A 23,271-nucleotide genomic window follows, 5' to 3' on the forward strand; every position below is an offset into this window, starting at 1 on the left:
ACTTGGCCCGGGCGAGGGTCTGTTTAAACGATCTTGAAGAGTCATCAAAGTCCATTTGATTCACTGAGTTGACAAACATTTATTGAAAGCCCACCATATCATATACTGGCCTCTACTCTAGGTGGGGGGATGCAGTGTGAAGAAAACAAAGGCCAACCTTTGTAGAGCTCATATTCCAGTGGTGGAAGACAGATCCCGTAAATCGTAAAAATGCTGTCTGTAGTGAGAAGTGCTATGGAGGAAAGTCAAGCAGGGGACGGGGCTGAGGTGGGCTGGGTGGTGGTGCTTGCCTGACATTCCATAGAGAGCGTGAGATTGGAGTCTGAAGAGTTAGGGAAGACCCTGAGAAGCCTGGTCTTCCTAAAGCAACTGAAGGACATGGAAATAAAAGGCATAAAGAGATTAGCTTGGTGATCTCAAGGCAGAAGGTGGAAGTGAGGCTGTGGGCGCTGGTGGTATGAGGGATGGAAGGTGAGGGGCCTTGCCAGAATCCTGCGGAGTCCTGGGGCTTTTTTTCACTCCTTGAGGTAGCAGATCCTGAGTGCACTGAGTCCCCACTCTGCCTGTGCTCCTGATAACGGAGGAATGAAGGTCAAGAAGCAGAGTGGCTTTACCTGGCACAATCCTGATCTCAGTAAAGAAATAGAAACAGCGAGTAATCAGAATAATTTCAGCTGTAAATAGTGTAGTCATTCTACCCATGCTCACCCTCAATGAACATGTGTTACCATGTATGCATGAAATGGGACCCGTGAAGCCTCTGATTCCCCCAGTTTCCCCTTTGACTGTCAGAGTGGGAGCATCTTGTTGTACTGAATGTATTTCTGGTATTGAAAGGTACACATTATCTCCTGTATGACATGAAGACCCCTACATTCAAGCTGATGACTTCAGCTAGTGCTTAAACCAAAGAACAGGGGATCATGGGTAATTGTTCACTCTACACGATTTTCTCCTTACATGCTGACACTTGAATCTGACTCCTCTATGGGATGGGCTTCCACCAGAATAGAATCAGGCACTTAAGCATTGTTGAGAAGATAAAATAAGGGACTGTAAGTTTATTAGAAGAAAACTCAGTCCCAGGGGAGGAACCAGGACAGGAAATTATTTGAGTTCTTGCCAACAGGGCTGGGATTCAAGGCAAGGTTTCTGATATATCAGGGAACTAGATTGGAATCTGGGATCCATTGGTCCAGGTCATAAAATCCAAAGGTTAGGATTCTAGGTGCTAGACCGTGCCTAAATGCAAAGCTTTTTCTCCTAACTGTACGTTCTTCCTTTCCTCCTCCATTGTATTTGTCATTCTTTTAAGCCACTCACCCTCTGAACCCCTTTCATTTGTGGGTAGGAATGGAGTCCATATCTTCCTCTAAAGATTTAACACACCAGATACTTTTTGTAGCCTCCCTATAGGAAGAAAAGACACACAACTCAGACTCTGATGCTTGTCACATTCACTGAAGACCTTGAATCAGAAGTTAGTGACCAAGAAGCAGAGCCAGTAGAATGGAGAGTGGACGGAGTCATCAGCTATGTCTAGTTTCCAGAGGCGTGAGGGGAAGTGGTTCTTAGGAATAGCATCCAGAGTCCAGCATTAGGGCTTCACGGAACAAGGGAGAATGTCTATACCCAATGGTGACATCAGTGGCATCTTCACTGGGTCATTTCTGTGCTGGTTAGTCATTGTTCATGGCTGCCTAGCCTCCAAGTCTGGTTCTCCAGCCTTTTTGGAGATTCTCAGTGCTCCCCCAATTCCTTTCTAAAAACTCCTTTTTTGGTTAAAATAATCAGAGTTGGGTTTTTTTGCTCACAATCAGGAACTTTGGTGGAGACAGCAATTGATAATCAAATGAAAACTGCAAAAAATTTACATGACAGAAGATAAATGGTTTTATAAACTCACAGAGATTGATTTCATGGTGGCAGAGTCTTTTTAGAGGCTTCCCTGATGGCTCAGCGGGTAAAGAATCCACCTGCAATGCAGGAGACATGGGTTCGATGTCTGGTTTGAGAAGATCCCCTGGAGGAGGGCATGGCTACCCACTCCAGCATTCTTGCCTGGAGAATCCCAGGAGCCTGGCGGGCTACAGTCCAAAGGGTTGCAAAGAGTCGTACGTGACTGAGCAACTAAGCACATGCACAGTCTTTTTAAATATTATAAATGCCCTTCTTCTTCATTTGGATCTCTGGTTATTTCGACAGCTCTTAAGTAAAGAGGATGAGGACTCAGTAGATTTGTCCTCTCTGAGGACCAAGACTGGAGATGCTGGGTGAGGGGAAGATGAAAGCCTTCCAAACTTAGTGTCTGATGTGTAGATCGCCATCTTTGGAGTGTGTGTTGATTTTGCTCCTTATGGATTTGTGAACATGAAGACATCTGGCCAGCCCCCTTTAGAAGCACAGATGAGGATTTATTACGTTAAACAGAAGAATGGAGTGGACTGTCAAAACATTATCATGTGACATTATTATGTGACAGTTTGCTCTGGCCCCACGACCTGCTGGCTCGTAGCACCTGAAGCTCCTTTTCTATAATAGACGGAGATGTCATCACTTCTGGGGTTGCCCCAACTGCCTGTTTAGGGACATGTGGTCAGGCTGAGGGAAATGTCATGGGTCTCTGTTAATCAAATCACATGCAGACCTGGTATGTTTATTGCTTCCGAGTCTAGCTTTTCTAAGTTCTAACCTGGCCTTCAGAGACCACTGTGGCTTGTAGAGAAGCATGAAGATTGGATGTGGGTAGTACCATGGACCGTACTAGAGATCCTAGGATGTTGCTGTTGGTAAACAGTGGGGTGCAAATGGGCTTCCCTCTGGGTGAAGAGACCTCACAGACACAGATGGGAGATGCCAGGATATATTTTCAGCTTGTATTCTTTTAGTTGAAAATTATGACAGCAACTCAATTCAAACGAACTTTCGTTAAAAGAGATGTGTTACGGCTGACATAACTGAAAAGTCTAGGACTGGGGTTCATATGACGTTATGAGCATTTATTCGCTTCCTCTGAGTTCTGCTATATCTATAGTAGCTTTCTTCTCTCCACCTGGTGACCCCTTGCGCATCTAGACTTAGTTTCTACCACCCGAGCAATCCTGATGTAAAAAGAGTTCATCTCTTTCCTGATGGTGCCAGCAAAAATATTGGGGCTGATGTTAATGTTCAGAGGCTTTGATCAGCTCATATGGGGTCACAGGGCCATTCCTGAACTGTGACCAGGAACTGTGATCCACTGTGACTAGCAGGATGGAGTATTTCCACTGGCCAAGACAGGCCCACATGACCACTCCTGGAACCAGGAATTAAGATCAGCATCACCAACTTCATATGGCTTGAAAATCAAGGAAGCTGTTTCTTCAAAGAAATATTAGGATGTTCTCACCCCAAGATGCTAGAATAGGCAGAGCCACAGATGTCCACCACCCAGCGAAGGTGATTTGAGGGAGAGATCTGAATTGAATGGTAGATCCCTTAACCTCTCAGGAAGTTGGATTTCTAATGGGATTGAGAAAGTCTGGCCCATAGATCATACCTATTCATTGGTGCTGAAACACCCAAGTGATGACTTTGGTATCAGTGTTAAGGGAAAATGTAATGATATTGGAGTCGTCAGATATGCTGGAAATGTGCAGGGGTCCCCAGACACCAAACTCTCCCCATCAACACAGATGAAACAGGATGAGTGGAGCCCGTGTCGTTTACGGCATCACTCTTTGAAGGTGATACCTCCCTGATCCTCTGTTACAGTAACCTCCCCTGTTCCTGTCCACCTCATCATTCTTCTTATTTCCTCATATCATTCATCAGAAGCTGCAATAAGCATGCTTGTAGATTTGAATACTTGGTAATTGACTTTATCCCTCTACTAGAATTAAATCTGAATAAGAGCAAGATGCTTGATTATCTTGTTCATAATATATACTTTGCTCCAAGGGTAGTGTCTGTCACAAAGTAGGTGTGCAACAAATATTTTTTGACTGGAAGTCAGTAGAAACCCCTGGGTTCATGACCTAGGAACTGGCTTAGGGGAGCTTGGGGTACTTGGTGGTAAACAAGATGCTCTCAATCAGGTTTTTTTTTCTCCATGCTCTTCAGAGATATTTTTTAAATGATAGTTTTGTGTAAAACCTTCCTATGAAATGTAAGGGATCCTGAGGTTGCAAAGGTCAACTCTAGAGATGCCCCCCCACATAAAGGACTCTTCTGTGGATGCTCTGCCCAGATGGAGGAAGCTTCTATTTTATTTAGCTGTCTGTGGATCGCTCTTCTCAGAGTTGCTGTCTCATTGCATCCTCCCGAGACACTTGGCACAGTTGCCGCTGCGGGAAAAGAAAAGCACAGAGGTTTGCAGACCCTCGTGTCTCCCTGCCAGATTATAAACTATCGGAGGGTGAGGACTGGGTTGTGCTCACTGCTGTGCCCCCACCAGGCATGGTACAGTGTTCCGCACGTAGTGAGTGGATGTTGGTTGACTCAAAAGAAATAGCATTTAATTCAGTCCCTAAATCTGTGTCCCCACAGCGACCTGAAACTTGACAATGTGATGCTGGATTCCGAGGGCCACATCAAGATCGCTGATTTTGGCATGTGTAAGGAAAACATCTGGGACGGGGTGACAACCAAGACCTTCTGTGGCACCCCAGACTACATCGCCCCCGAGGTGAGCTGACGCCAACCCCTCAGGCGTGTCTGTTGTACTGATGCCTTCCCTGAGCCCTAGGTGGCCACACTGCAGCTGGGTGAGTCCAAGGGGTACCAGACAAGCGGGACCTCGGGCTGGTCCTTCTCCTAGACTCTAACTCGTTCCTTTGTGATCACACATGTAAATTAACTTAGCACACATCCCAGAAGCTCAGACCCAAAATACATCAAGGTTTGGGAGAAAACTTAAATAAAACTCCAAAGAACCATCCACCACACATCAGTAAGATTCTTCGCCAAGCTGCTATGGCTCATGGCCATATGATACCTCCTAATTATGCCACTGAGACGTGTGTTCAGGGGAGAGGGAAAGGCAGAGGAGTAAGAGAAAGAGAGATTGATTCCCGGGACAGGTTCTGTGTGTTCATAGGTATTCAGTAAGTTGTGCTCAATCCTGAAAGACTCAGCATTTTTCTTCCTATGATTAAGATATAAATGAAAGTGTGAAGATTTATTTTAGTGCCTCCCTCCCTTCCCAGAGGAAGCGGTCAGTTGCAGAATGGATTTCCCCAACGTGTCATGGTACAAAAATTTGTGCCAGATGATGGCCTCCCTTTTTCTCTGAATTGGTGCTCAGGAAGGTGGCATCCTGCAATCTGTTACTGGATTTTTATGGCAAGGAACTGCGAGCTTGGCATAGAGTCTTGGAAATGGACATTCTAGAATTCCTCTCTTCTTGACTGTTCAGGTTTCATATGTAACAATGGTGATGGGAGGACCCGTGTCACTAAGTAGCTTGGCACTGAATTTAAAACCTGCCTACTCTATTACCAAAGCTCTTCCTCTTTTAGGAATCTAGTTTGCAACATACACACACACAGACACACAAACACACACCGTACTCGGAAGGATGTGTCTTCAAAGTCCTTTCTTCATTGCAGCACTATTTTTAATAGTGAAAAATAGGACACAGTCTCAGTGACTACCAGTGAAGGAAAAGGGTTGCAATTCATATTAAGAAATATTATGCAGCCCTTGTAAAGATCAGAACACACCTGCCTGTACTAACTTGAACAGTGTTTGTTAATCAAGGGATGGACAATAGAATGAACGATTTATAGTATGGAATACTGTGCTGTGCTTAGTCGTTCAACCATGTTCAACTCTTTGTGACCCCATGGTCTGTAGCCCACCAGGCTCCTCTGTCCATGGGGTTCTCCAGGCAAGGATACTGGAGTGGGTTGCCATGACCTCCTCAGTGTGGAATACTATTAGACATCAATTCAAAAAGTGAATGAGATGTATATGCAGATATTGAAACATTGTTGAGAGGAAAAAATCAAGCTACAGAATGATAAATACAGTATGATGCCATTTATGGTAAATAACAACACAAGGAACACTGCTATATGTTTCTTACAAGTATTTAGATATGCATGCAGAAGTATAGGAAATGCATGAAGAGTCCAGACTGGTTTTACAACACTGGTTACCTCTGAGGGTAAGGCCATTGTAAAAGAAAATTAGCTTAATTGGTATACTGTTTTAATTTTCCACAAGGTAAATGTATTTGTGTATTACTTGAGGAATTGCAAAGTAATTGCAAAGGAAAAGTAAATTGTAAAGGAATTGCAAAGTAATCCTTTGAGCACTTAACCCTTTATTAGGACCCAATGGAGTTTTTCCTGTGTGACATACATTGCTTTATTATCATTGTGTTAATTAGTTAGGATATCAGATACAGTTCCTTGATCTGCTGTGAGTTCAGTGATCTCTGGTTCACAAGGCCTGCTGCCCTTTACCATCACCTGGGGAGCTTTTGTTATTTTTTTATTTAATTAATTTTTTCCCCCTCCACACAGCACCGCAGGATCTTAGTTCCCCAACCGGGAATAGAACGCTTTTATTGGAAACTCAAAGTCTTTAACCACTGGATGGCCAGGGAAGTCCTTGGGGAGCTTTTGAAAAATGGAGATGGCCAGGCATCACCCTAGATGAATGGAATCAGAATCACTGCAGAGTGGGCCCCCACATGTGTGGTTTTCAAAGATTCCTGAATGCTCGTAAAGCCCCAAGTTGCGTTACTGGGGAAACTGCATCCTCCTCCAGCCTGCAGCCCACAGCCTGCTGGTGGGAGGAATAAACTGCAGGTCAGGTTTCCCCCTGCTTTGCCATTAACTAACCCCCTCGCCTCTGGCAACTTCTTTCACCTCCCAGGCTCTATTTCCCTTTGTGAAAGGATTAACTTGTTAGGTTGTCAGGAGGATCAAAAGAGACATGAAGTACTTTAAAAGTGTGAAAACACTTTCAATAAGTGTTCTCACAGAAAGCTTTCCTTCATCCGTTGCAGGCAGTTCTCCTCAGAGGACACTTGTGATTTCAGGGCAGAAGCCAAGGTGGGAGATGGAGGTGGATAAACAGACTTTATAGCCAAGCTTTATAGGCAGGCTTGCTCAGACACATTTGTTGAGTAAAACCAACTATCACTGAATTAGAGAACTTTCAAGTCATGGCTGACATTTTGAGGGCATAATATGTGAGAGGCACGTATTTCTCTTAGTAGTGGTGAGAGTGGGCACCCTTGTCTTGTTACTGATTTCAGGGGAAATGCTTTCAATTTTTCACCATTGAGGGTAATGCTTGCTGTGGGTTTGTCAATATAGCTTTTATTATGTTGAGGTAACGTATTTCTCTTTCATCCTATTAAAACTCTATGACATAGATATTATTACACACTTGGTTTTGTAGATGAAGAAACAGACTTCGAGACGTTGAGTAACGTCTCCCAGGGTCACAGGCTGGGCAACAGCAGTCAGGATCCCATCTCCGCACTGCGTGGTCCTCAGTCCTCAACCTCTTAACCTTTGCTGTATCACCTTCCAATCTTTTCTTTTCTTTTTTAACTTTTTATTTTGTGTTGGGGTAGAGCCGATTAACAATGTTGTGAGTTTCAGGTGAACAGGGAAGGGACTCAGCCGTACATATACACGTATCCATTCTCCCCCAAACTCCCCTCCCATCCAGGCTGCCACGTAACGTGGAGCAGAGTTCCATGTGCTATGCAGTAGGTCCGTGTTGGTTATCCATTTTAAATATAACAGTGTGTACATGTCCATCCCCAGCTCCTTAACTAATCCCTTTGATACAGTTAGGTTTCACCCCTATATCCTAATGGATGGTCACACAGCTGTTCTAGACTTTACCATGCTCTGGCAATTTGGTCATAAGTATGAAAACCTTTAAAATTATATATATACCATTTGATTCACCAGTTCTACTCCTAGGACTTTATCTTAAGGAAAGAAAATTGGACAGATTTCCACATATCTAATTACACGGAAGAACCTAATCAGTTGGGTATTGATGAAATAGAGTTTGGTATATCCACCCAATGGAACATTATGCAGAAGTAAAAGCTGGTTGTGTTGATGTACAGGTATTAGCATGAAAATGCTAAATGAATAAAATGCTTTATTAAAGTTCCATATATTAAAGTATTTATGTAAAGCACACTCATACACACAGAGTTTAATATATACTAATAGAAAAAATCTAGAGGAAAATAGACCAAATATCAATCATAATGTCTCTCTTGATAAAGAACTATTGTAATTGCATTCTCGTAGCTTATCTATATTTTAAATAAATAATAATAACTGCTATTACATTTTTTAACTTAAAAATTTTTGAATTGTGGCAAAAAAACACATCACCATCTTAACCATTTCTAAGTTCAGTAGTCTTACATATGTTCACATTCTTGTGTAAATGCTATTACTTTTATCATGAGAAAGAAGGACGAGTTTTCTCCTTTAAAATGCCGTGCTCACTGTATTAAAATTAAAAATAACACAACCGTACTAAGTGCTTTGAAAAGGCAATGTGACATACACAGATGCCTTCCCCGCCTGCAGGTATCTCTGTAAAGGATATCCATCTTCTTAAGGTAAAGAAATAGCTTCGGTGGGCCCTGGACTCCCTCTTCACTCCTTTAGACAGAGGCCCACATCTGGGACTGTGACGGCCAATTTAATCTTTCACAATGGGCGGGTGTCAGGCCAAGGAAGAGCTCTCCCCCCACCCCGCCACCCCCCAAGGATGCCCCACTCTTATTGTAAGAGAAGCGCATATTCATTCTCAGCCACTGCAAGAACCTGCACATCTCCCTGACAGATGCCTTCTGTTTTCCAGATAATTGCTTATCAGCCCTATGGGAAGTCCGTGGATTGGTGGGCATTTGGCGTCCTGCTATATGAGATGTTGGCTGGGCAGGTAATTGAATTTTAACTGACTTGTGAGGGAAGTCCTCCCCCACCCCCATCCCTGTGGGGATCTCTCTTTAAGAGAGTGTGTCAGCCGGATACCAGCACATAGCTCTGAACCTCTGTGATTTCCATGACCTTGGGGTTACCCTTGTCTGTTGACCAGCTTTCCTTATCCTCTTCCTGGAAGCCCTGGGGCTGGCTTGGCTGTGGACCCCAGGAAGCTGGGCCTGCTGGTTTGGGGCAGTTGGGCGGGGGGTGGTTCATGCAGGACTCCTCCCACCCTGTGCTCCCTCCACAGGCACCGTTTGAAGGGGAGGATGAGGATGAACTCTTCCAGTCGATCATGGAACACAACGTGGCTTATCCGAAGTCCATGTCCAAGGAAGCTGTGGCCATCTGCAAAGGGGTGAGCAAACCCCTTAAAGCTGGCAGCCAGGACCACCGCCTACAGGGGTGCAGGGGTGCCCTGCACAAGGATGCTGCGCCTGGGGCGGGGGAGGGGTAGTGGCGGTCAAACGCCACCCCTGGTCCACTGGCCCCTCTGTGAGCCGGGTAAAGACCTGCTGCCTCCCAGAGGAAAGGGAGCTTTCTTCTGGTTCACACGGAAGCACCATAGAGGCCTGCCTGCAATAGCATGTTGCTGCTGGCTGGGCTCCAGGCTCTAGGCCAGCAGAGAGTGCTGAATGAATGAAGTGGGGAGCCTCAGAGTGCTGAATGAATGAGGTGTTGGAATGAATGAGGTGGGGAGCCCAGAAACTTTTCCAAAGAGCTGGAACCCGGGGAAGGTACCCAAGAGGGGTGCGGCATGATCGGTCAGCCTCACTCAGTGCTGGGGCTTACGAGTCTAGTTAATAGTAAGAACGTGTGACTTTTGTCCTAAGAAAATAATCACAGTATTGAGTTTAAAGGATCCTCTAGATAAGTTGACCCAAATTGAGTGTCTCCCAACCCCCACTCTCCCCCTAACCCACAAATGACTGAAAAGTTTGCAAATTTGTACATTGTGATGTATGCACATTAACCTGTAAACAAAGCGGGACACCTGTTCTGGGTAAGGATTGCTTGTTTCGATCTCGTGTTTGGCCAGGACATGCTCACAGTGACCTGGGTGAATCCCTAGAGACCAGTGGTCCCCCCTGTTGGCACCATCAGGATGACCTGTGGTGCTTTTTTTAAAGGCACACACCTCAGCCTCCACCCTAGAGATTAAGTCTGACATCCATCTGTATTGTGAAAAAGTCCCCGTGTTGCTTAAAAACCACTGCCTTTTAAGTATATTATTTGAATGTGGTAACTCTTCCACCCTGATGAAAGTATGAAAGTAACACTGTGAGACCCCAAGGAACAGGAGTCAGGGATGCTGCCTTTATGAAGTTTTCCTTCCCACCAGTCAGCCGTGCCAGCATGGCTCAGGGTTAGAGCATGCCCACCTGTGTGTCTGGATAACCCAGGGCTGCTGGTTCTAGATCCTCATGGTGTTTGCAGAGTTCTCATTGCCCAACCCAGCCCTGCCCTTCCTAACCCATCAGATGGCGTGTGAGCTGGCCTGAGTGAGGGAAAGCTGAACTCGGGAGGTTTGTAACAGCTGGGCCAAGCTCCATCTAGAAGCACCTTGTTCTGCTGCCTAAATTCCCACTCTCAGTGAATCACCTAAGCTTTGTCAGCTGCATAGGTTAGGATGCAAATATCCCTGGGGAAGACATATGTGAATTCATCTCAGTCCCTAACATCTTAAAATTTATAGTTTGAAAATAGTTTTTGAGGGTATGAGGCAGGAAGAGGGAAGAGGAGGAACAGGGCGTGGAGAGGTTCATGTGCTTGCCCAGTCACTCAGTTGTGTCCGACTCTTTGTGACCCCATGGACTGTAGCCCGCCAGGATCCTCTGTCCATGGGATTCTCCGTCCATGGGATTCTCCAGGCAAGAATACTGGAGTGGGTTGCCATATCCTCCTCCAGGGCATCTTCCCAAGCCAGGGATCAAACCCGGGTCTCCTACATTGCAGGCTGATTCTTTACCATCTGGGCCACCAGGGAAGCCCAAGAATACTGGAGTGGGTAGCCTATCCTTTCTCCAGGGGATCTTCCCTACCCAGGAATTGAACTGGGGTCTCCTGCATTGCAGGTGGATTCTTTACCAGCTGAGCTGTTCATGAGGAGCTTAAACGAAGCCCTTGGCAAATAAAGGGCATAGAACAAGGCCAGGGCAAACCCCTGCAGTCATCATACAGGGTGGGGAGAGAGGGGGAGACTGTATTGGAAGCCAGTCTTTCCTTCAGATAAGAATGTGTCCCCTCCTCTCCTGATTTTTCTGGGAAGAAACCAGCATCTGAGTTCAAGTCCGAGCGTTATTAACCCTGTGACAGTCGGGAAGTTGTTCCACCGCATCTGCAGACTGGGGACACACATATGGGACCACACACAGGGTTCTCTGATCATGAGATGAGTTAATACAAGGAACTCAGTAGAGAGTCTGGCACTCTGTTCCAAAACCCTTGGGTTACGACTCCTGCTGTTACTAATGCTGGCACGGCCATGTTACACGCTAACCCCCTCTTGATATTCGAGTTTGCATTCCCTGTGACTTGGATTTTTAAAGTGGGGGATTTGGGAGCTCAAGACTATTTGTACATTTCAACCCTTCCGCTTCCTAGATGCACAGTCTTGAGCATATTACTTTGCATCTGTGGGCTTCTGTTTCTTTATCTCCGAAGATGGAATAATAATCCTCACTGTACAGAATTTTGGAAGAGTGTTAAATGATGAGGTAACAGAAGAGGAAGCTCCTCGCATAGCGTTGGCACATAGTAGGTGCTCCATGCATGTTCAGGACTTTCCCCTTCACAGCCCTGCCTGCCTAGACAGCTGGGGTTCTAAGTGGGTCATGGAGAAAGGGTTTTCCAGGTCAGCTGCATTCAGCTTCAGCTCCAATTAGCAGTTTCCCTGGTAGAGCAGATTTCTATTAATTTCAGACCCATAACCTTCAGGATTAGCGAGGGTGACTTTCTTACTATTGGGTTTGGAGACCTTTCTGAGTTGAGTTGGCTGAGGCTCCGTGTGGGCTTTTTCTTCAAGGTTGATGCTCCAGAGAAGGAGTGATGCTCAAGTGAACAGCCAAATGCTTCCTCCTGAACCGTGGGCCCCAGGGGATGCATCTGGGAGGTGATCAGAGATCGGAAGAGTGATTAAGTCCAGCTGTCTGCATGGTTGGCTTCGGGCGCCGGAGCACAGCGTGCAAGAGCTGAGCACAGCTTCGCCTTAGTGCTGGGGTGTTTCTGCAGTGGTTTTCCTTCACTTAGCATTCTCCTATTTACATGGAAAGTGAGCTAGGTTTTTGAAAAAGGTTTAATTCCATTTGAAAATATCCTATTATCTAGGGGTCCCCAACTTCCAAGATCTAATGCCTGATGACCTGAAGTGGAGCTGATGTAATAATAATGGGTGAAGCGCACCATAAATGTAATCCGCTAGAATCATCCCCAAACCCTGTCCCAACCTCAATCCGCAGAAAAAATGTCTTCTTTTAAACTGGTCCCCAGTGCCAAAAAGTTTGGAGACTGCTGTTATCCATCCCGTTAAAGACCCTATTTTCCACCATAAAAAAAAATTAGTATGCAGTTTGCTCAGATCACCACTCCCCCTTTGAATAAACTTAAAGCAGACAGAAGCCCCAGTTGGCCATACATTAGGGTGAAAACACTAAGAAACTGTAAGATGGAGCTTTAAGACTCTGGGTCAGGCTGATCTGTTCAAAGCACAGCTCTGTTACTTACCTGGGTGATCTTAGGCAGATGTCTGCTTCTCTGGACCCGGTGTCTTTATGTGGAAAATGAGGATAATAGTTTCTGAGGCCTTAATGCTGTGAAGATGAAAGAGTAACGGGTAATAGCTGGGAAGCCTGAGGCACAGAGCCCGGCACACAGGGAGTGCCCAGGACACGGAAGCTGCTAGTTTTTTATATGTGATTTTATTTATGTATGTATTTTTGGCTGTGCTGGGTCTTCGTTGCTGCCCGGGCTTTTCCCTGGTTGGGGGGAGTGGGGCTGCTCTCTAGTTGCAGTGCACTGGCTTCTCATTGCAGAGCTTCTTGCTGTGAAGCATGGGCCCTAGGTGCACGGGCTTCAGTAGTTAGGGCTTGTGGGCTCTGCGGTTGCAGTTCTAAGGCTCTAGGGCACAGGCTCAGTCATATCGACACACACGCTTAGTTGCTCCGCAGCATGTCTGATCTTCCCAGACCAGGGATTGAACCCGCATCCCCTGCATTGACTGCAGATTCTTTACCACTGAGCCACTGGGGAAGCCCCAGAAGCTGTTGTGGATAGGATTGCTGGTTGTGCTAACCAAGGCCTCGTAACCTTTTCTTTCCTCCCATTCTAATCCTACACAAAAGTCAAGATTTGGCCCAATTTCCTTGCCCTCCCTAAACTTTTCCTGACCAAGCGAGACCACAGATCATCCCTGGGGAACCACATGGAAGCTATGTCTCTAAATGTCCGAGTTTTAGAGGTCAGCAGAGATAAGATCCAATCCCAGCTCTGCCATCTACTGTCTCTGTGAGTCCTTGCCAGTTGCTTAACCCTCTGAGTGTCAATTGCCTTGTCACTCAAGTGGGGAAAAATTAAAACACCCAACTCATTAGGTCATTGTGAGACTCGGGTGAGACGAGGCATAAAATTTATAAAGAAGTAGCTTAGAAACAGAAATGCAGGTTATTTTTCCTCTAGAAGATAAAGCATATGTGGAAAGTATGTGCTTCTCTGTGTGTGTGGGTGTAGAAGGGTAGTTTCTGATGACAGATTATCTGTAGCAAGAATCAGGCTGAGCTGAAAGTCCAACAGAGTAGGTGTGAATTGCTGAATTCACCCCTTCCCCCCATAATCCTCAAGCCCTGGGCAAAAATCTGAGGAGTATGAGGTCATGGGCTTCTTGGTGTCAAGTCAACTCCAGGAAGCTTCATGGTCTTGTATGTTTCAGTTGTTTTGTTTCTTCTTTTGATGGCCTCTTGCTGATCTTTCTTTTTTAAAAAATTAATCATCAACTCCTCCGTCTTGACTCTCTGTGCATTTGCTTAAGTCTTGAGATCAGAGATATTTTCCTGCTGCTTTGGACTCATTTACAAGAGGGAGCCTGTCTGGTTTCATCTTGTTATTTAGCACTGGCTCAGAGACCCAAAGATGGAGGGTTTTGATAATTAAGTAATTTAAATGGGACACCAAAGAAACCTCAGCGGAGTTTAGTGTAATGTGTGATACAAGGGAAATGAGCTGGGCTAGGTTTTGACTATTTAATGAGCTTTCGGAAAGTAATTACTTGAAACTTGGGTCCATTTGACTAATATTTTTTCTTCTTTCTTGTCATTTTCACAAGCGCTTTACTGAGAAATGCAAATATTATCTGAATGAACGTGCCCTTTGCTTTGGTCAAACTCCCGTTTCCTCGTGGTGGCAGGAGGAGAATTTGAAGATATTGAAACTGTTCTCATTAAATGCATCAGTAATTGCGTAGAAATCATTCTTAAATCAAAATGCACCATGTGATATTTCTGACTTGAAGTTCAGGACCACAGTCAGGCTGAAGTGTGCTTAACTGTAAGGGACTTTGCTCTGGGACCGGGAGCAGCAGACACTACTCTTGGGTCTTCCTATTAGAAAGACCTGGCTGGGAAATTACTGCTGGGATGAAAAGCCAAAAATAAAGATTTAGTTGGGACTCTTCTTTGCGCTGTCTTCCCTCATTCATAGGAGTGATCATTTCTGAGAGTCCCACATCTCCTCTTCTGAAATTCATTCTACATTTCTCTTTCTCTTGAAGCTGATGACCAAACACCCAGGCAAACGTCTGGGTTGTGGACCTGAAGGTGAACGTGACATCAAAGAGCACGCGTTTTTCCGGTATATTGACTGGGAGAAACTTGAACGCAAAGAGATTCAGCCCCCATATAAGCCGAAAGCCGTAAGTAAACTGTTCTCTAAAGGCGGTTGGGTCCACATCATGACATTTTTTGGGTCCACGTCATAACAGGCTCTTTTCCTCTCTCCGATGTGTGTGCCCTTGCTGCCCTCTGAGAGGTGGACCTCGATGAACATGTCTACAAGTGCTCATATTTACACTCAAATGCAGCGGGTACAAAAATGGAGATTTCTGTCCGCACAGTCTCGATATATGCGGGAAAGACCATGGATGTTGTGTTTTTGTTTTATTGATTCAATTATTGTAACCGTCTGAGCTGGCAGCTTTGGGGGAATGGTTTTCGGGTGAGCCGAGTTCAGATCCATTTTTGGACTGTGATAAAGAATCTAATTTCGCCCTCGGTCTTTCCTTGGTTCGACTGTGTCATTTTCTCTTCAAACTGACATTGAAAAGGTCATGTTGTTTATCTCAACAGTATTTAAATTTAATTCTGAAATATACACTCCATCTGAGTCAGTAAAGAAGATAGAACCCCGAGCCAGCTCCCACCCAAGGCGAACCAGAATGAAGCAAAGGCTGGCGTGATTGTAAAGCTCTCCCAAAGGCTCTGGGTGTGGATATGGCTCTTGGGGAATTGTTTTAAGAGTGAAAATTTCACATTTCCCAAGGTCGTGTGCATGCAGGAGCGCTTTTGTCCCCAAGGACTCGGCAGGGAGGAGGAGTTTTCTTCTGGATTAATCAGGACCGTGATTCTACCGGAAGGATATTTCTTTGTTAAAGTACACGGGAGACCTGGTGATTTTATTATGGGTTGTAACTGCTGGCTAAGGCTGAAAAGTAGTAAGCCTGAACATAAACTTTGTCATCAAAACCAGAAGTCATGAGGATCTCAAATGTGAAAAATGATGGTGAAAGTGGTGCTTGTTTTGATACTATTATTATTAATTTCATGACCACTTATCTGGCCATATTAAGCAGTTCACACATAGCATCTAAGCAAACCCTCAAAACAAAATGTTACACAGGTGCTGTTATTCCATGTCATGGAAGAGGAAATGGAAGCTCATAAAAGTTGAGTGTTCTGTCCAAGTTCATTCAGCCAGTGTGTAAGGAAGTGAGGATTCAGAGAGTCTGACTCCGTTAGAGGCAATACCAGGATGCCTGGGGCAAAGGACTTGTAGTTGAAGGAAGCCTCCCAGGTGCTTCTCACATCTCCCAGCCCTGCACACCCCAAATGATTAGATTCACAGAGTCCCTGATGAGTCCTACTTCTCTCTGGACAATTCCTGGTGTTCAGTCATGGGGTCCTTTAGAGGCAGCGAGTTCCACATTGTGGTCCTTCTGATTGTTGCCAGTGTATATAGTGATACCAAATCAACCTCCTCAGAATTTCCATCACTGAGTCCTGTTCTGTCAACCAGAGTCTCTTTCTCTGATACTCCGGAAACCTGCAGTTTCTGGGCTCAACACGCCCCTTCTCCACCTGTAAGCATGTCCCATATGACATCACCTGTTGTCCTCCAGGTTAACAACATCCATCTTGAAATGCAGACACAGAGTCCAAAAGTCTGTTCTGTACATCTGTGTCTCTTTTTCTGTTTTGCATATAGGGTTATCATTACCGTCTTTCTAAATTCCATATATATGTGTTAGTATGCCGTAATGTTCTTTATCTTTCTGGCTTACTTCACTCTGTACAGTGGGCTCCAGTTTCATCCATCTCATTAGAACTGATTCAAATGAAAGCCTCCAACTAATAAAAATAAATGGGAAAAAAAAAAAAAGAAATGCAGACACAGGGTTGAGCACAGTATTCCTAATCGTGTCTGACCCTCATGAATACAGTGGGTCCAGTAAACCATCTCTTGATTGTCTTCCATCTGGAGAACTTGGACAAGTCGTTTCCCCTCTCTGCTCCTCTGTAATACAGGGATGACGACAGTTTCTCTATCAGGGGAGGGTCATGATGCGTAAAGCACTCAGTACATGACTGGTAAACAGCAGGCACTCTGGGAGAGTTGATGATTTTTGTTAGCGACATGTCACGTGTTGGTCAGTGTCTCAGGTGCAGGGTCTTTGAAGGGGCAGAGCAGTATAGGGTCCTGCTGGTGCTAGTCCGTAAGATAATGTCCGTATGTGCGCTTGGGGTTCGTGTGTCCACCTGCATGTCATAGGCAGTATCATCATTTTTATTATACGTAAGAAAAGAGAAAAAAGCAATCTGAAAGACAAGAGTGGGTTCTCTAGTCAGGAAACTGGGAACTTGAGGGGGTACACACACCCTATTTGGGTTTCGCGGGGCTATTCATGAGGTCTCAATATGCAGATCAACCTCTCTCCACTTGGCTAGAGGAGAGATGTACATGCCCCCATCCCCACCAGAATTGAACCACTGACATTTGAGGTTCATTCCTTGCTTGGAGAGCAGTGGTTTTCAAAGAGTGGTCCCCAGACCAGCAGTATCACCTGGAAACTTGAGGAATGAAATTCTCAGGCTCCCACCCCAGACCTCCTGAATCAGAAGCCTTGCTGTGGGGCTCTCAAGGTGAATCTGATGGACGCTCCAGGCTGGGACTCACTGCTGTGGAGTTCATGGTCAAAAGCTCTTTCAGGGATGCTAGACAGAGGCCAAAGGAACATGGCAGGGAGAGAAGTCTCTTTAAGGGGAAGACAATGGTTTTCTGAGGGAGGAGGGGCACCTTCCAGGAACAGGTCAGAGACTCAGATGGCTACAGAGGCCAAGCAGGTAATGTCAGTGAGGGAGGTGGGAGTGGTTTAAGGAGGGGCAGATGGGGGGAGCTGGTGGTTCTCAAAGCTCAACAGGTGGGTGTTCATCTCCAGCTGACCAGTCGGAGGGTCCTGTGGATCATCACTGATTGTTATTATTTTCTTTTTATCTTATTCATGAAAGTAAGTGTGGTCTTTCCCTGGGGACCTTCTATGAGGCAGGCAAGGGGCCTGCCAGGTCGGTCCTGTGGTCGATGCAGGCTCTGCAGTGCTGCATCCTCCTCAGGACCTTTGTATGAAATCTCACTATTTTAAAAAAACATATCAGCAACAACATTTTAAAAATTAAACACAACTCCAGTCAAATAAAACACCCATGAACCACATGTGGCTGTCAGTTTATCACCTCTAGGGTAGCGATCTCGCAGAGTCTGGTTGATGTTTAGCTGGGTCCCATAAGTGCTGGTTACTTACAACCGGAGTCCACTTTGGCTGGTTAAATACTTTGAATATTTACCTTGGCTCACAGAGGGTGCTCAGGAAAAATGAGCTGTTCTTATCATTGATAACACAAAATGGTTACAACAGCTAGTGATGATCCGTAGGATCCTTCAACTGTTCTGTATTGGATATGGTTTCCAACAAGCTGATGTCTTGAAATGTTTGTGTGGTTTAACAATGAACTTCAAAGTATAGTGACTGGACTGGGCTGTAGACTTCAAGATGTTCTGCCATCACCTCTAAGGGGAGGAGACACTGGATAAAGAATTTCGAATTCCTAGGGTAAATTCAAAATAAACGTAATAATGTATACACTGGACTTCCCTGGTAGCTCAGCTGGTAAAGAATCCACCTGAAATACAGGAGACCCCAGTTCGATTCCTGGGTCAGGAAGATCGCCTGGAGAAAGAATAGGCTACCCACTCCAGTATTCTTGGGCTTCTCTTGTGGCTCAGCCAGTAAAGAATCTGCCTGCAATGTGGGAGACCCCAGTTTGATTCCTGGGTTGGGAAGATCCCCTGGAGGAGGGCATGGCAACCCACTCCAGTATTCTTGCCTGGAGAATCCCTGTGGACAGAGGACAGCCCATGGTGGGCTACAGGCCATGGGGTCACAAAGAGTCGGACATGTCTGAGCGACTAAGCACAACATAGCACAATGTATACATCACACACTCATTCGATTCGACTTGGGTATATGCCTTCCACATAGCAGTTGCCAGCCCTAGAGCCCCCAGCCCCCACCTAAGGATTTCACATTTTCCCTTTCCCCACACTTTCTGAAAGGCCCTGGTGAGTGTGTGCAGAGTTCCATGTGCCTCTCAGGATATTGAAAAGCGTGCACGTATCTGTCAGCGTTCCTGACTCATGCATGCTATTAAATAGAGTGCAGCAAAAGAAAGAAAAACCACGGGGCAATAACAGAGGATTATATTCAAACACCAGTGAAGGGTGCTATTATTGAAGGTTCATTAAAATAATTTTAAATGGATTTTTAAAGTCGTTCTCAGTGCATCTTTTATTGTGGCAGGAGCTGTTCACATAGTATCGTTGGAAACTACTGAAATGCACTGGCTTCATGTATTGTTTCAGGGTACAAGAGTGATTTTTTTAATGTGCATCCAATTGTGTCATTCTCTTGCTTAAATCTCCCCCCTCCAGCCCCCTCCCCCCCCGAACCTGCTCCACCAATGGCTCTCTGCCCACCCCTGGGATAATGTCTGTTGTTCCTCAGCATATATGGCTTTTAGGGTCTTCCTTGAACCAACCTCTACTGCCTCCCCAGGCTCCTAACTGCAAGAACTGGCATTGCTGAGTGTCGTTCTGCTCCTTAAACTCGAAGTGCCTTCCTTCCCTTCCTGGCTCTTCCCAGGCAGAGCCAGCCACCCTGAAATCCCAGAGCCATCCCCTGCTCCCTCCCTCCCTCACCCTCTTGGTACCTTCCTCCTTCCTCCTCATCAAATCAGTAAACTGTCACCCACTCAGGGAAGCTCTTGTCAATTGCCGAGTAGGGATCATCTGCTAAAGTCCTATCAACAAACTCATCACACTTTGTTGTAATTGTTCCGTGTAAGGTCTGTCTTTCTGGCGAGACTAAAAGACTGTCTTTTTCATTGTTGGGTCCCAGTGCTTAGCGTCAGGTTGAGCACATAATGGGTGCTTAATAATTTTTACTGAATAAATGAATGATTCAGTGAAAGGCTGTCAAATAAGATGTTGCAGTGCACTGTGCTGAGGAACATACTGGATTCTTTAGGGATATTTGTTAGAGCACAGAGGGGATTTTTGTCAAGCCCAGCAGCGAAGCTCAAATAAATTGGTTGTTGTGTAAGTTACCCTATTTATAAAGGGCTATAATTTGGGTACTGAATTGTATCTGTCATAGCATCGTTTGGTTGTGTGATGAAAGATCTGATGATGCAATGCATGAATTGTTGCACTTTGGATGGGGAGGACTGTGACTCCCGTAGCTGTCATTGCCCAGCCAATGGTACATGCGCCATGATGTAGCCTAGGAGAGCTTCTTTAACGTTAATGTGCACACAGGGTCTTTTGGGCATGTGATTAAAATATGAGTTCTGATTCAGCCAGTCTGCAACAGGGCCTGAGATGCTGCATTTCTATGATGCTCCCAGATGAGATACTGCCGCTGGACCACGGCCTAGCAGGTGCTAGGACGTGGTTCTGTGGGTACCACCAGCCAGCGAGCTGACTGGTAGATCCTGTTATAACTGGTGTGCCCTGTGGCATGGTGAAGGCTGTGCTGAAGGGGTGTAGAGGCCTCAGTACAGAGTGTTCTCGGTATGTGACTTGAGACGCCTGGCAGGGTCTTCTGGGTCAGTGCGTGGTGGGTGGGTGGGAGGTGCTGGTTTGTGGACGAAGGGCAGAGTATGTGACTGGGTGTGTCGTGGGGCAGTGGGCTGAGAAGCGGTGTGTTCTGGTTCTGTCCTCTAGTGGGGGTGTTATGGATCATCCATTCAGCACCTGTTTATTAAGGTTAGGTGCTCTTCCAGGTAATAGAGACACAACAGTAAAAATAATAAAAATCTCTGCCCTTGTGGAACTTAATCTTCTAGAGGGAGTGGGCAAATAATAAACATAGAAATCAGTGGGTATGTTTGTTAGAAAGCATTATGGAGGGGTGGGAACTTGGAGAGCTGGGTCACAGAGAGGTCAGTCTTACAGTTTCTCTGTTTATTTATTTGATGGCATTGTGTCTTAGTTGTGGCACTCGGGCTCAGAAGTTGCAGTGTGTGGGCTCCTCAGTTGCTTGAGATGTGTGGGATCTTAGTTCCCTGACCTGGAATCAAACCCTCATCCCCTGCATTGCAAGGTGGATTCCTAACCACTGGACCACCAGGGAAGTCCTCAAGAGGTCAGTTTTAAATAGGGTTGTTGGAAAGCCTCACTGAGAAAAAGATATTTCAGCAAAGATGGGAAGAAGGTGAGGGAGGGAGTGAGCCATGTGTGTATCTGGGGGTGAAAGTGGTTTGGTAGTAGTAACAGGTGCAAAGGCCCTGAGGCAGGTGTAAAGGCCCTGAGGCAGGAACTTGCCTGGCACATTTAGGAAAGAGCAGAGACTCCAGGTGGCTGAGCTGAGTGGGCAGGGGAGAGAGTAAATGGAGATGAGATCAGAGAGGCCATGGGAGGAGCAGGTGGTACAGGCCACTGGAAGGTCTTTGGCTTTTACTCCAACTAAGATGGGCTGAGAAATAGCTTGATCTGACTGTTGTGGGGACAAGGGTAGGTTGCTGATCCAGGTGAGAGGTGCTCAACACATGGACAGGATGATGTTCTAGCCTCCCAGTTGAGTTCATCTTGGCTTCCCCAGTCCCTCCCCAGTTCCTGGCACCTGGTGGGTGCTCAGTAATTACCCCAGGGGCATGAAGCAGTGGATGAAGAAGACTCCGGACTACCTGCATAATTGCCCTCAGGAATAAAGTGATGGCTGTGTGTTGGGCCTGGTGAGAAGTAGGGTGAACTGATGAAATGGATAGTCATGGAAGCTTCTGGAGCCCAGAGTGCCAGCTTGAGGGCATAGAGCAGAGCGTGGTCATCCAGTGGGTTATATTTCTTCGGGTCCGTGTGAATGATGTCATGATATGGGAAGCTCCATGTGCCAAGGGCTATAACCGGAAGTTCCCTCTGGGTGACCAGCTCGGAATTTGGCTGTGCTCTAGTGGAGGGTGCATTGAGGCCACTCTGGTGAGCATGTTTTATTGGAGAATTTGTAGTATGAGGTGCTATAGTCTCACAGATGTTAGCAAGATAGGCTTGCCTGTGTGTGGTAGTCACTCGTCTGTCTCTGACTCTTTTCGATCCCATGGACTGCAGCCAGCCAGGCTTCTCTGTCCATGGGGTTCTCCTGGCAAGAATACTGGATTGGGTTGCCATTTCCTTCTCCAGGGGATCTTCCCAACCCAGGGTTTGAACCCAGGTCTCCTGCATTGTAGGCAGATTCTTTACCGTTTGAGCTACCAGAGAAGCCCAGGCTAGCATAAGGTCTTTAAATCAAAATGCCTGAACGAGTAACATCCACTGGTGTCCATGACACCTCATGCAGAGCTCACTGGGAAGGCAAGGAAGGGACACCGACCTCGGGCTTGAGGCTCCAGCTGCCCCATGGAGGCAGCCCTGGGATCAACTTAGCCAACGGGCAATGCAGCTCATTGAAAAAGGAGAGAAAAGTCTTAGTAACAGGGCAACAAGGATGTCCTGTTTCATTACAGTCCAGAGAGCCTTCATCGCTAGGGTGTGTACAGCCATCTGCCCACTAGTGAACTGGCTCCATTCTTGTTCTAAGACACATCTGATCATCGGTTCACTCTGGGCGGGAGTTGAGTACAGCTGGGCAGGACATAGACATTAAGAAGAACCCCTTCCCTAGATCCTTTCATCCCAGCTGGCCATTGGTTACTATCTAGAGGTGATCAGCCTACTCACCCCTCCTTCCTTCCCTCCCAGCCTCGGTGGCAGGTGTCAACCCCCACGTACAACAGGCTGATGCCAATCATCCCTGCTCTGCTTACCTCTTCTGTAGTCTCATCACGTTTTGTAAAACCCTGTAGAATTTTGAAGCATCTGCATATCTGGAACGTCTTGGAATCTTGCAAACTAAAAAACAAGCAGAAAAACCCAACAGAGCCCCTTATCCCCCATTGTATTTTATTGAGCCTTTCATTTAATATTGTTTCCAAAATACCACATAGGTTACTTACTGGATCACATAGCATTACTTGCGTCTTCTGGGCGTCTAAATGCCGAACTGCTTCAGAGACTCAGTCGTGCTCACAGGACTTGGTTTCTTAGTAATTCTGTCATCTGAAAACACTGTTTATGTAGCTGAGGTCAAAAGCGTCAAGCACTGCTTTAATGAGCTGCAATTCTGTTCATGTGACATTCTCCTCCAAAGCCAATTGCCCTTTACACCGTGTGAGTAAGTGTCTCTGTGTGTGTATCTGAACGTGTGTTTGATGTGCTGACATTTCTGAATTGAAGCCACAAAGCATAACCTTTGTATGTTTGCTATTAAAACTCCAAATTCAAGGCTTAAGAAAGGGAGCTAACTTTTACTTAATATGATTTATTTAAGAATAGAACTTAGCTCCCCCAAGGTACCAAATGCTGAAGAGAATAATACCTTTTTGAATATTAGGATTTAAAATACTTTTTTATAGAACCTATGCTATTCAAATACACTGGAAAAAACATAGAGTTCTTCCGG

At 45.7% G+C, this 23,271-nt stretch overlaps 1 protein-coding gene and 1 long non-coding RNA gene across 3 annotated transcripts in view; one reads left to right on the top strand and one right to left on the bottom strand.

The window, feature by feature from the left end:
- PRKCB (protein kinase C beta) overlaps positions 1-23,271 on the top strand; it is a 359,558-nt gene that overhangs the window by 317,017 nt on the left and 19,270 nt on the right. For both annotated transcript variants that reach the window (XM_043914534.1, XM_043914535.1), the window contains exons 13-16: positions 4,528-4,666; positions 8,839-8,919; positions 9,211-9,318; positions 14,722-14,862. In XM_043914534.1, coding sequence (XP_043770469.1) covers positions 4,528-4,666; positions 8,839-8,919; positions 9,211-9,318; positions 14,722-14,862 — 469 coding nt within the window. The remainder of the gene's footprint in view (positions 1-4,527; positions 4,667-8,838; positions 8,920-9,210; positions 9,319-14,721; positions 14,863-23,271) is intronic.
- LOC122701526 lies at positions 17,492-22,881 on the bottom strand. Its single transcript, XR_006343092.1, has 3 exons — positions 22,766-22,881; positions 22,577-22,661; positions 17,492-18,287 (listed from the first exon to the last, which is right to left on the bottom strand). It is a non-coding gene; the product is annotated as an uncharacterized LOC122701526 (long non-coding RNA).

The sequence above is a fragment of the Cervus elaphus genome, chromosome 10, assembly GCF_910594005.1.
Source record: "Cervus elaphus chromosome 10, mCerEla1.1, whole genome shotgun sequence".
NCBI lineage: Eukaryota > Metazoa > Chordata > Mammalia > Artiodactyla > Cervidae > Cervus > Cervus elaphus.